The 12,823-nt window shown below is 49.7% G+C and overlaps 1 protein-coding gene across 1 annotated transcript in view; it reads right to left on the bottom strand.

The window, feature by feature from the left end:
• Positions 1 to 12,823, bottom strand: part of DYNC1H1 (dynein cytoplasmic 1 heavy chain 1) — a 67,606-nt gene that overhangs the window by 26,010 nt on the left and 28,773 nt on the right. The window contains 19 exon segments of the mRNA XM_026515282.4: positions 450 to 677; positions 2,661 to 2,817; positions 3,003 to 3,241; positions 3,969 to 4,181; positions 4,670 to 4,853; positions 5,020 to 5,263; positions 6,320 to 6,479; positions 6,998 to 7,098; positions 7,326 to 7,608; positions 8,202 to 8,396; positions 8,489 to 8,677; positions 8,760 to 8,925; positions 9,539 to 9,712; positions 9,812 to 9,978; positions 10,183 to 10,329; positions 10,503 to 10,712; positions 10,791 to 10,901; positions 11,327 to 11,440; positions 11,582 to 11,737. Of these exon segments, the coding sequence (XP_026371067.3) occupies positions 450 to 677; positions 2,661 to 2,817; positions 3,003 to 3,241; positions 3,969 to 4,181; positions 4,670 to 4,853; positions 5,020 to 5,263; positions 6,320 to 6,479; positions 6,998 to 7,098; positions 7,326 to 7,608; positions 8,202 to 8,396; positions 8,489 to 8,677; positions 8,760 to 8,925; positions 9,539 to 9,712; positions 9,812 to 9,978; positions 10,183 to 10,329; positions 10,503 to 10,712; positions 10,791 to 10,901; positions 11,327 to 11,440; positions 11,582 to 11,737 (3,438 nt within the window).

A 12,823-nucleotide genomic window follows, 5' to 3' on the forward strand; every position in this document is an offset into this window, starting at 1 on the left:
CAGGAGAGGGTCATGTGACCTGCAAACAATTTTTTTCCCCCAGATAAGCTTCTGTGACCAATTCTTAGTCCTTTATCTTGGTAGTTCCCAAAAATCACATTTCCTGGGAACACTGGCTTTTACCACTGAAATGGAAAAAGGCAGTGTTTCATCAATTTGCAGAGAAAAGTCAGATAACGGAAGAATTTTAAAAATTTTCCCAAACGTCTTCATTTCGGCAGAGGAGACTGCTCCCTTAGGAGCTGGTATAAGACAGCACTGATCATGAGAACCTCCAACTAGCGTCCTGCCTCAACAGACGAGCAGTGACCGTCCAGGGAAGAGTACCATGGCTCCCTTGGCTTCCAGACCCTCGGGGGCGGAACGCTCGATCTCACTGCACGCGCAGTCCAGCCCTCTGAGAGGCAGACTTGTGGCCATACTCGGCAGAGCGGCCACAGCGCTCGTACCTGCAGCATCGGGGAAGCGGCCTCCTCCCCCTCGTCCTCTTTGCCCTTGCGCCGGCGCTGGGCTTCGTCCTCCCCTTCGTCCAGGGGGATGCTGCGCAGCCTGGCCAGGAAGTTGTTGAAGATCATGTCTGTGCTGAGCACATCCTCACTGAACCAGACCATGCCGCAGCGCGACACCGTAGCCAGCGTGGCGTATTTCAAGTCCTGCACTTCAAACATTATTCGCACCTTGGAAGAAAATACAGAGCATATTTAATAACACAGGTTAGAAACTCCGATGTTAAAATTATTTTACCTACATACACACTGAGAGGGCAATTAAATTTTTCTGCACTTAGTTTAGAAGTGAAAATATCTATGACTGTCATCACTACAACACCCACCAACTGCTCTGCACGAGAATCTGGGCAGGAGGGGCGCCTGGGTGGCTCGGTCAGTGGAGCGTCTGACTTTTGGTCTTGGCTCAGGTCATGGTCTCAGGGTCGTGGGATCGAGCCCCACAACAGGCTCCACGCTCAGCAGGGAGTCTGCTTCAGATTCTCTCTCTGCCTCTGCCCCTGCCCTCTGCTTGCACACGCGAGTGCGGGTATGCTAAAATAAATAAATAAATTCTAAAGGAAAAAGAATCTGGGTAGGAAACGTGTGTGCTGGGAGAAGAGCAGGTGAGCCCTCGAGACAAGCTCTCGGTGGACAGAAGCAACAGCTCCCTCGGACGGGGCGTCAGCAGCGGATGTTACATCAGCCTTTACCCCAGGCCGGGTGTGGCTGCCACACTCTCCGCCTGAACTCACGAACCCTCACACTGATCCCCTGAGGCAGGCACATCAGTGTCTCTGTTCCACGGATGGGGCTGGGTACCTCACCCAGGTCCCACTGCTGGTAAATGGGGCTGAGATTCAAACCAGACGGTCGGTCTGATTCCTGAGCCGTAACCGCAGGGCCAGCCTGCCTCATAGGAGAGCAATCTCTCTCCAGCAATGGTTAGGCTCTACTAGATAACAAGCTGTAGCAGGAAGACCCCACAAGTCAGTCAATCAAGACACAAGTCCAAGTGCACATTTCCAGAGCGGCACTAGGCACTCCTGGCTTGGTTTCTAACGTGATGACAACCACCACTGCTGGCCCAAAGGTTCATGTTCACCAGCTGCTCATACAAAATGATTCCTCCTTTGTCTCATGCCCACCTCTGGCCCCTCCAGGAGTCCCACCAGCCTGCACTTTAAATCACACAACTCAGCAGCTCCCATGCTGCCAACCCCTCCGGCCCACACCCGTGGCCATGCCTGGGCTCCCACGCAGCTCCCAGCGGTCCCCTTGCCCCCACCCTGCGCTCTGCAACTACTCTGCACACAACAGCCAGAGGGATCTGATCCAGACTCTCTGATGGCTCCTGACTCACCCAGCGGGCAAGTGCCAGTCCTCACAGCGACCCCGGCCCAACCTGATCTGGCCCCTCTGGTCTCACCTGCCTTTTCTCCCCTTGCTCCCCACATCTCTGACCAACCCCCTGCTATCTGCTTCTTCACCTGGAACTGGAACACCTGGAGGCCCACAGACCGGCTCCCTCACCTGGCTCAGTCTCTACAAACACTTCTCGGTGATGCCTCCATGCTGTCCTTCCTGACACTGCATCCTCCAGATCTTGCCAGCACCCACCACTCCCTTCCAGCTCATCTTTTCATTACCACTTAACACTGTTTCCCTTGTTTTTCTGTCATCTGCATCAGACTGTACGCCCCAGGACAGCACAGGTTTGGTCTGTTTTTTTCCTGCTGGGCCTTCAGTAAAATGCAAATCCTTGCCAGGCCCACCCATGTTTCCTTATCTATCTGGTGGTGTGTCCAGGACCTGGACCAAATGATCATTTCCAAGGGATAGACGTAAAAGCTTCCATATCTAAATTACTCATTTTGCCACTATCCAGACGTACGATGACTTCAGAAATCCTAACAACCCTGTAACATTCAGTTAGGAGTGTTAATTGGGAATTAGAGAGTATGCTTAACATTCAGCAAACGGGAAAGTAACGAGTCCTATGGAAATATTTTTCACTAGTCACAGCAATGGAAAAATCTAGTACAAGGAGACTCAGTCAGCTCAGAAAACTATTTACACAGCTGACCGCTACAACAGGACCCGGTGCCTCATCTCAGAGCGGTACTCTGCTAGCACACAGGACATTTGGTTTGACGCCCAGAGAAGGCCACTCACATTGGGCGGAAGGCTGAGGCGCTCGCCATTTGGCAGAGTCAGAAGCTTGTTGTCGTCCAGCACCGAGTTCAAGTTCTCCACCCACTCGGGGTCCACATCGCCGTCAAAGACAATCCACTGGCGTTTTTGTAGCTCACCCCTCACGTTGTCTATGATCCTGGTTTGGAAAGGTTTTGAAACAGCTACTGACCAACGTGAGATTCTGTGATGAGAAATGCTTACCCTACGCAGTTTCTGCAGTGACATTTTAACTCATTCAGTTTTGGTTAGAAAAATAATACCCGCCGTTCACATAAGGACAGAGCACCCAGGTCCCACTTGCTGGAATCAAGGTGAACTCACTTTCTCAGGACATGTGTGAACAGCCCATCCGTCCATTCCCTGGTGTTGGGGTCCAGGGTTCCGTAAAGGTGGTCTTTGCTGATGGCCTTGGGGTCAATGATATGGGCCACGCCCTCCACACCCTCGAGCCTCTCCAAAGCCTTTAGGAGCACGCGCCAAGCCATGCTCTTCCCACTTCCTGAGGGCCCCACCATCATCAGGCCATGGTTGATCTGGGTGATCTGATAGAGCTGGAGGACCTGCCGGGCCAAAGAGACCACATCATAACCACTCCAGAGAAAGAACGAGAAGGTTCTCCAGCCCCTCCTCATGGTAGCAGATATGAGACACGTGCTCTGAATTCCTAAAGGCAAGTACTAAACTGGAACTTTTAAAGTTACATGGGCCACATCTGCAAAAAATATTTCAAGAAGGGTTTTAACTAAACCATGGGGAGTTCTTTGGCTGGGAGCCAGTGGAACAGGCGCTGCCTACCAGGCTGCCTCAAAAGAGGCACGTAGGATCCCCTTTAAAGAGGGCGGAGACTCCATGGATGAGCCATTTGTGCGACCTGTCTGGCACCGCTCAGGCTCAGCATGCAGTCATGGGATAGGACGCTTCTTAGTCTCCCAGAGGAAGCAAAGAAAAGAAGCCGACACAGAATATAAACCACGCACTGATTAGCAGATTTACGTTGTTAACCTATGATGTTGGAAAGTCTTGTAGTAGGACTTATACGGCGTAAATGCTTTCCATGATTATCACGCTACAGTCGGCATTTTCAGAGAACGAACGACACCAAATATGCGAAATTTTCAGGTAAAATGTTACATCTACATTTAAGTTAAGAAAAAAGCCTTGGGTCAAATCTCGGTACAGCAGATACTCCTTGGCCCTCACAGCCCGAGTTCTCTCAAACGTGGCTCCTTCCCGGGCCCATCGCTGCCGTGACTGCACTGCGCAGCCAGCAGGGTCAACCCCAGTTACCTTCTCAACCCACATCCCGCCGACTTCCTCTCCGTCTCCGTACGTCAGGTACATTTCCTGGCACACCTTCTTCAGCTCTTCTCGAAGCGCAGTCATTTCGCCCCGGTGGTACTGGACCCCGGGGAACACGTCTGACAGGAGGCTGAAGAGCAGCGGGATGTCTTCTGCCACCAGCTTGGGCACCATGGTCTCACAGACGCTCTGGATCAGAATCTAATGGCGAGAAGAGAGACTAGCTCTGAGCGGGGGCGGGGGGGGGGGCAGGAGCCCGGCTCGCACGGCCACTGCTGTATCCCCAAGAAGGTACGTAAGAAAGATGAGACTGTTAGTGACTCAGTTCACTGTGCAAATATAGTGTCTTCTATCCATTCATCCCAGGACACGTGAATCGCAACGGGGACTCTGAAGCCATGGCTTAGATGTTGAAAAGGCCAATTTAAATATTAGTGTTTAGGGGTATCTGGGTGGCTCAGTGAAGCCTCTTGACTCTTGGTTTTGGCTCAGGTCATGATCTTGGGACCCTGGAACCAAGCCCCACGTCAGGCTCCATGCTCAGTGGGGAGTCCGCTTCTCTGCTCCTCCCCATCTCTCTCTTCCTCTGCCCCTCCCCCTGCTCCTGTGCATTCCCTCTCAAATAAATAAATCTTTTTAAAAAAATTAGTGTTTAAGGTGTGAGTGATTAAAAGAACATGTGTACAAACCTCTTGCTCAGGTAGATTTTCTGCAATTTCTCCTTCATCAACTGCTTCCCCTCGTTCTTCTTTCTCCCTCTTTATCTTCTGAATTCTCTCTCTCTTCACATTTCCTGCACTTACCAGCACACTCTTCAAAGCTCGAAGACCAAAGTCATAATGGCTTTGAGATGAGAGCTGCTCGTCACATAGTCTGAAAGACAAAAGGTTTGCCTTAGAACAGCACGCTCTATGCAGCCACAGAGTCAAGAAATCAGACACGGGCACTTGGAAAGCTGTGCCATGGTCAGAGATGAACCTTGGGTGGCACATCTCACACACACTAGACACACGGTCAGGGATAACTCTGGGGCACTCACTTGAAGAATGGGACGATTTTGTTGGCGAGGACCTCAGCAGTGCGGAAGCCCTGCGAGTAGAGCATGACCTGGGCGATGAGCTGCCGGTCGGGCTTGGTCATGGCCAAGCTCCGGAACAGCTTCTTGAGGTTGTCAGGAAGGTTGGACCTGCCTGCGTAGCCAGGGTTCATGGTGATGAAGATGGCCATGTCCGGGCTCACCTTCACCTGCTTGTTGAGCAGCTCACAAGTAATGGGGGCGGAGGCTGAAAATCAGAACACGGTGTTAAGATTTGTGATATTCAAAAACCACGCTAAAATCTCCCTAAAATCACAAAGCACCCGTTTCCCCACCAGCCTCTAATGCCCAAAGCCCAGGGCTGCAGGGAAGCCGCTCTTTGGCTCTCCTCCTGGCATGTCACCCCACCTGGGCAGACCCAGCTGTGCACACCTCACCTACATGAAAGCCACCTCCATGGGGAACAAAGTCCCCAGGGGTGGGACGCACACTCTGCCTGCACATTACCATGTCACAAGGTCAATGTAAGGATAGAAATGCAGCCTAATGGTAGTTGTAGAAATAAAAATCAATCCATGTGACACAATGGACTGGCTCAGCTCCTGAGGACGGCCTTTTCCTGGGGTCAACCGCCACCACCCACACCTGACCCCTTGGTATAGAACCCCGAGCACACAGTACTGTTTTCTCCGACACCCCTTTTGTTTCACTAAGAGCTCTGCCAGTCCCTTGGTGAGACAAGTTCCTATTACTGCAGAATGAAAGCAATACCGGAAGCTAACTGTGCATGTGAAGGGTCAGCCACCCACCGCTTACTTCCTCCAGCACCCACCCTGCCCCCGTCAGTTGCGCCCGCTCTGTACGGAACAAGGCCAAGGAAGCCGCTCTCGGAGCCTCTCAGAAAGGTCCTCCTACAGTGACAGAGGGCGTGTTCCCAAAGCTCCCTGAAAGAACACTCAGCCGACAGGCGGCCAGGAAGGCTGGCTCTGTGGGCACGCAGGGAGGAGGAAGGGAGCAGGGAGGGCCCACGCTGGCCCAACACTTGCTACAGGCAGATGCTATGGGAGCGAGCACAGGGACTCCTGTCCACCAGGGGAAGGACAGCCAGGGTGTGGACTGCTCTGATGTGAGCAGTGTAGACTGCCCATGCAGTATCATCCCAGGTCTCGCCACCCTGCCTGCAGCAGTGAGTCCTGGGAGCGAAGTTCAATTCTAATTTAAGGAGGCAAAATGGAACCCAGCCCACATGGGCTTTCCCTCCACAGTCGCTAAATAACTTGCAAAGAGAAAAGGGGAGTCTCACTCTTGTCACAGTTGGGGTTGGAGTGCTCGCGCAGCGCTTCCTGGATACACTGCACCTGCTGCGACACGGCCGATAGCATCCGCTCCTCCAGGCGGTTGAACTCGTCAAAGCAGCCCCACGCGCCCACCTGGCAGAGCCCCACAAAGATCCGTCCCATCGCCTGAAAGCGGAGCAAAGAAAGTGTCTCGGTGCTGGCTCTGTGGCCCCGATGCTGGCCCGGGCCCTCCGGTTGCCGCCCCCCAAGCTGGCTGTGGAGGGGACACGAGGCTCACACAGGAGGCGCAGGGTCCGGGGCCTGCACAGAGCAGGCCCTTCACGGACTGCGAGCGTACACTTGCAGGGCTCGCACCTCTCCTCCTGTGCCAATAAAATCCTGATGATAAAGCTGTTCTTTCCATTCTATCATTTCTTCTTGACGAGGAAAAACTTGTCCTAATAGTTGTTTATTCCCAGACACAGGCACTAACCATTTCTTCCAGGAACATGCGGCTCAAGTCAACCCCAGAGCACATACACTGGAGCCCTCACTCAGGGTCACACCAGCCCCAATTCTCAGCAGGGCAGATAGGAGCCACGCCGAGCTGTGAGGCCTGCAGCCTCGAGAGAGGTCCAGGCGTAGCACTCCCCCGCTGGCCTCTTGGGCCATTAGATTTTAGGTGGATTCAGAAAGCTTCTTACCTGGAAATCAAAGGTTTCATCGCAGTTGAAGACTAAAACAAAGCGTCCAAGCTGATGGCCGAGAGCTTTGACCGACTCTGTCTTCCCAGTCCCGGCTGGCCCTGCCATTTGAGGAAACACGACTGAGTACCTGAGTCCATGGGAGGGATCTTCAGCTTTACACGACTCATTTACAAAATCAACGGAGATGTAGTAACTACAAACAGATCTAAGATTTTAGAATGAACCAGCTCTGTAATTAAGAAATAGGTTTAAAATCACTGGTTTAATCCTTATAAATTATGCTTATCCTCTGACTCCACCTGTCCAGGTCTGTGGAGTAACTTACCGAACGGGGAGCCCCCCAGCCTGGCCTCTAAGGCCTGAGTCATGGTCAAATAGCAGCGGTCGGTGAGGGGGGTCTGCACCAGCTTGTCCTGGACGCCCAGGTACTCAAAGCCATAGTTGAATTTGGCATTTGCCATTTGGATGGACAGCTGCTGTAGCACATCAGTTTGCTTAGGGTCAAAGTAAAAGCGCATCTGGCTGAGCCATTCGAAAGATTTGGCGTTGTCAATCTTGCTTTTGATCAAGGACCGCGTCACATCCCTCTGGTGAACCAGCTCTGTAATCTGAACAAAGAGTCACTTTAAGTTTATCACAAACTGGAGAAGTACAGTGCCTTTCCTGGGGATGCGATCGCTGAACAGACTTTTAATTTGAGATGCAAGATCCAGTTATAGTAGTTTTTAGTAAATATTCCAAAATGTGAATTCATTTTTAAAAACAACAGAACTGTTATTCACACGCTGAAACTGCAAAGAATCAAGGGCTACAGCAAAACCAAACAACCAACAAACGAACTACTTTAAGTGAAAACTCTGCAACTAGCAGGACAGGAGTCTCCCGTCCTCACGGTCTGGCCCCCGCGGGCTGGGCCCAGCACTGCCCCCTGGGCACTGCTTTGGAGGCGCAAGAGCACAGAACCCTGATCCAAGCTTATCGCTTCCTGTTTACCAGGATGTGTGCATGGAGCTCCCTGCTCCGGCACGGCCACCTGTCAACAGGACAGAGAGCAGATACCCACCCCAGACTTCATGAACGCGCCACCTCCTTTTCTCCCTGACACCAGTCAGAGTATTTTCCAAGCATGATTTCCTTTAACTGCTTGAGCTGCAGGCACAAGAGCCTACCCGGTGAGGAATGAGTCAGAAACGGGACTAACCAAGTGCTCCAGCTTCCGTCTCCGGAGCGGCGGCTGCTCCATGAGGACTGAGTCGGCCAACACATTGAGGGTGACCTCCACGTTGCTCAGCACGGAGTGCAGGGGCGCCGCGTCACCGCTTCCCCCCATGCTGCTCAGAGCGGTCTCCACATTTTCAGACCAGGCGATCTGGGCTGACAGAACCACAAGCTGGGCCTGAACGACACAAGACACAAGAGCCAAAGGATCATTTCGGACACAGGCCAGTGCATCCGCCTTTCCGCTGGCCCACTTCTGCTACACGTTACCTGGTACTTATCAATCCAAGTGATGTACGTATTTGGGTCAATTGAAGTTGCTTTACCAAAAATCTCAACTTCTGTCACAGACTCAGCAAGGAGTTTAGCCAGCGTGACTCTCATCTCCTTTTCTACCAGCGTGAGCCACTCGTTGATTTTGGGATGTTCCGTAATCGACACGGGAGTTTTAAACATAACCTGAAATAAATACAATTTAAGAATGAAGATGTGCAAAGACAGGAGAGAAGCATTCTTAGTTACAATCATACACTCAAACTACCTCCTCTCCTTCACGGGACGAGATGCCCAAGACGACAGAGTTATCCTCGTTCAGGATGATGCTTGAAACTCCAGCAAACATTTTCTTGAAATGTTTCTGTAACTTAGCTACATTCTTACTGTTTCCAATAATTTCAAGCAAATCTTCATCACCCACAAAATAGAACCTAAAATGAAAACAGCATCCAAGTTGCTAAAATGTTATACATACGTAAATATGTAAATAGTCAATCAAAACGTAACTTCAAGTTGTGGGAAGGGAAACTGATTTGGATGGTGGTGGACAATCTCCAGTCTGAACAGAGATGACATCCAAATTTCTTCCAGCCCTCAGAAGATACATATTTATCTAACAAAGTAGCAAAAAGGAATTCCATGGATTTCATCTCATTCACCTTACTTCATGGACTTATTTTTTATTTTATTTTTTTCATGGACTCATTTTTTAAAAGCCTGTTCAATTTACAATAAGCAAACTATTCAGAAAGGAAGAAATGCCACTTTGAAAATAATCAGAGCTAAATTTTTAAGCGGTGTGAGCTGCCTGGAAGGATGTGTAATAATTTCAGTGAAACTTAATAAACAAATGCAAGGAAGAAAATGAAGAATTATTCATTATAATTAGGAATAAATGCACAAAAAGGGAGTCATATTCATTCAATGGATTGCTGCCAACAAAACTCTTGATGTCAAAGCGACCAACACGCAGACCTAGAAGGGAGAGCAGAGGGCTCTTGAAATTGAACTGCACTTCTGTGCAAGTCAAAGCAAGCATCTCACCTGGGGAAAGATGATCGCTCTCTTTCCAGGTATTCTCCCAACGCTTTCTGGATCTTTCCTAGCAGGTCTGCCAATCTCTCCAGGGACCTCTGGACCCCCTGGATGTTCAGAACATCCATAACAAGGGGAGACTTGGATACTTTTTTCATCAGAGCCAGAAACTCTGTGCTGATACTACAAATCAAATTGAAACCATTGTTAGCTTTTACATGAAGAATGGTTACCAGCCACACCTTCGACTCCGTTCTCTTGCTCTCTGGCTAGAGGTCATACCTCTGGAACCGCTGGGTTTCCACTGGCAGCAGGTGCTTGATATCCGCACTGCCTGTGAAGATGCCTTCCAGGTAGACCCACCGTCTCTGCACATCGATCCACACGTCAAAGAGAGCCATGATCCGATTCAGCTTGTCTTCCCAGCTCAGGGCATCTTCTTCGAAAACCTAGTGGAGAGGTGGGAAGCAGGGCCCAGCTGCTAAACTTTTCACTCATAGATATGACAAAGCTTACTAAAAAAATGCAAATTAGATCAACTTATTTAACTCACACTTTAAAAAACAGGCTTCTGGTAACTACCAGTCAAAAGGTATGACAAAAGTGCAGGAGAACGCTTGGTAAGAGAGGGAAGGCTTTCCCAACAACAGTACCTTGTAATACGGAGACAGCTTCATGGCCGAGACGCTGTTGATGTGCTCTTTGACCTTGTTGAAGAGGTCATCCCAGCCTCGGATCAAGCGACACTTGTTCTGATAGTTAACCAAGTCTAACTCATAAGTATTCCATACCTCTCTTATCTGAATTAAAACCAAAAAGAGGGATATTATCAATTTGTGGGCATTCATCAGCTGTATAAGCGAGCAAGTGTTATGGGGACAAACGGACCACAGATGCAGCTGTTTTTACATAGTTCAAACCTAAGTCACAGCTGGAAACATGATATAAAAAGGGTTATTGGTCTATTAATCACCTGCTTCAAAAATTCTTCCAAAGCCATCTCCCCCTGTGCCACAAGCAGCACATCCTTGACAATAGCTTCATTTTTCTGCAAGTCAACATCCCAGATTTGGCCAAGGGTTAGCTCAGAAACAACCCAATTAACATGAAGCCTTTTCATCAACTGCTTCCAGTGGCGATCTTTAAGTGCCTCGGATTTCAGTTCAATCACCAGCATGTTTATCTGTGGAGAGAGTAAGCAAAATTACCGATGCAGCTGTGTTCCTAACAGACACCCAGGACCCCAGCACTGACTCACTACCTTCAGGTAACCTTTCAGAAGCCTCTGGACAAACTCATAGGAAGCATACTGCCGTAATCGGGCGGGGAAGTTTTTCAGCTGGTTCAGGAGGCCATCTAAATTTTGTCGAAGCTGTTGAGAGAAACACAGGTGATATTTAGTTTGCTAACACTTCCTTTAAATGGTGAAATATCTTAAAAAATGCTTTTAAGGGGTGCCTGGGTGGAGTAGTCGGTTAAGCGTCCAACTCTTGATTTCGGCTCAGGTCAGTGCCTCAGGGTTGTGAGATCGAGCCCTGCATCAGGCTCCGTGCTGAGTGGGGAGTCTGCTTCTCTCCTTCCCCCTTTCCCCCTTTCCCTCCCCCATCTCATTCTCTCAAATAAATAAATCTTTAAAAAAATGGTTTTAAAGCAAATTTTACATCAGTCCAGATGAATACCATAAATGACCATCCTGTGCCATTCTGTGAACTTACAGCAGATTGCAAAGCTTCTAAGCAAAGTCTACAACTCTCAACATAGGATTGTATACGCAACACCTGCTTTGACTAGGTATACCTTTCGAGGCTGGACGGAAACCCACGGCTGCTCCTTCATCTGATCAATCTGCTCCCAGACCTTGGAAAGTTCTGACCAAACGCCTTTGAGATCCTGTAGTTCTTCTAAGGCCACCTGTGATTACGACAGTGGAGCAGTGAGCCTCTGGATGCAGAAATCACTGCAGGTCTGGCAGGGCCCTTGAGATGGCCCTGGTCAAGGGCAGAGCCAGGACGGGGACCGACACCCCTACCTCCCGGCTTCCAAGGTCTGTACCTGGACGCGCTCTTCGCTGCCACTGAGAAGTCCCGTATCTGTCAATTCCAGCGCCTCCTTGGCCTTCGCACACTTCTCCCGGTCATCCTTCAGCCTGCCAAACTTCCCTTCATAGATGGTGAGAGCCTGAAGCGCCTCCTCCGGGCGCAGATTGCCCTGCAAGCAGTCAAAGTGCAGAATTGCTGTGCTGCGTCTCGAGACAGATGCGTGCTTGGGCTCTGAAATGGTGGGGAGAGCCCACTGGAAATCTGGGAATTTGTGATCCCTTAAACACGTCTCCAAATATTCACATCTTCAGCAAGACGTACACTTACGATTCACGTATATTACTGAGTGGAACTTTTACTTCTGTATTTGACATAAACAAAACATGAGTAAGAAAGATGGAACACCGGGGCGCCTGGCTGGATCAATCAGAAGAGCGTGCAACTCTTGATCTTGGGGTCGTGAGTTCGAGCCCCATGATGGGTGCAGAGATTACTTAAACAAATATTTAAAAAAAGAAAAAAAAAGAAACAAAGATGGAGCACCTCTCCATTTAGCCACTGTGTCACTAAGTGCCTTGGAAGACAGGAAGAGAAGAGTGAGGACAAACTGGGGCCTGGAGCAGGCCACTCCCGATCTGAGGGGACACGGCTCTTGGGGGCTGCCAGCCATGCCCTCCCTGAGGCACACAGCTATTACTACATCAGTGACAGAGAGAAGGATGAGAAATCAAGTAGTCCTCAGTGAATGGCCTCTAGCTGAGCATTACACTATGATTTGCTGACTCTCCATTTTAATAACTTGAAAATGACTAAAATACCATCGAAAATTTAAACTATAACGCGTTACTAGCAAAAAATGGCAATAAAATATTCAAATTTTGGTGATCAGAATCTTGGCTTTTGAGAAATACTCCCTTCCCTGCTAGAGCTAGCATTCTGCATAAGCTACAGTACTGGCATTTGTGAAAGCAAAGATCTTCTTAAAACAGGAGCCCTCAAACCAAAATTAAACACAAAGTAAGACCTTTGGGTCCAACAGCACAGACAGGGCTGAGGCAGGACAGAGCTCTACGGAGTAGGTGGGAGGCTAGATCTGCCACCAGGCCTGCTGTGGAACACCTACACCGCAAACCAGAAAACCAGATTGACATTCGAAGTATCATGCCCCCTCTTCTTTCCTGTCTATATTTACGTTTATATGTCTAAACAAATCAGACTGAACTCCACCCCAGGAAACAAGGTGTGCAGTTAGGTA

This window comes from Ursus arctos, unplaced genomic scaffold (assembly GCF_023065955.2).
Source record: "Ursus arctos isolate Adak ecotype North America unplaced genomic scaffold, UrsArc2.0 scaffold_25, whole genome shotgun sequence".
Classification (NCBI taxonomy): Eukaryota; Metazoa; Chordata; class Mammalia; order Carnivora; family Ursidae; genus Ursus; species Ursus arctos.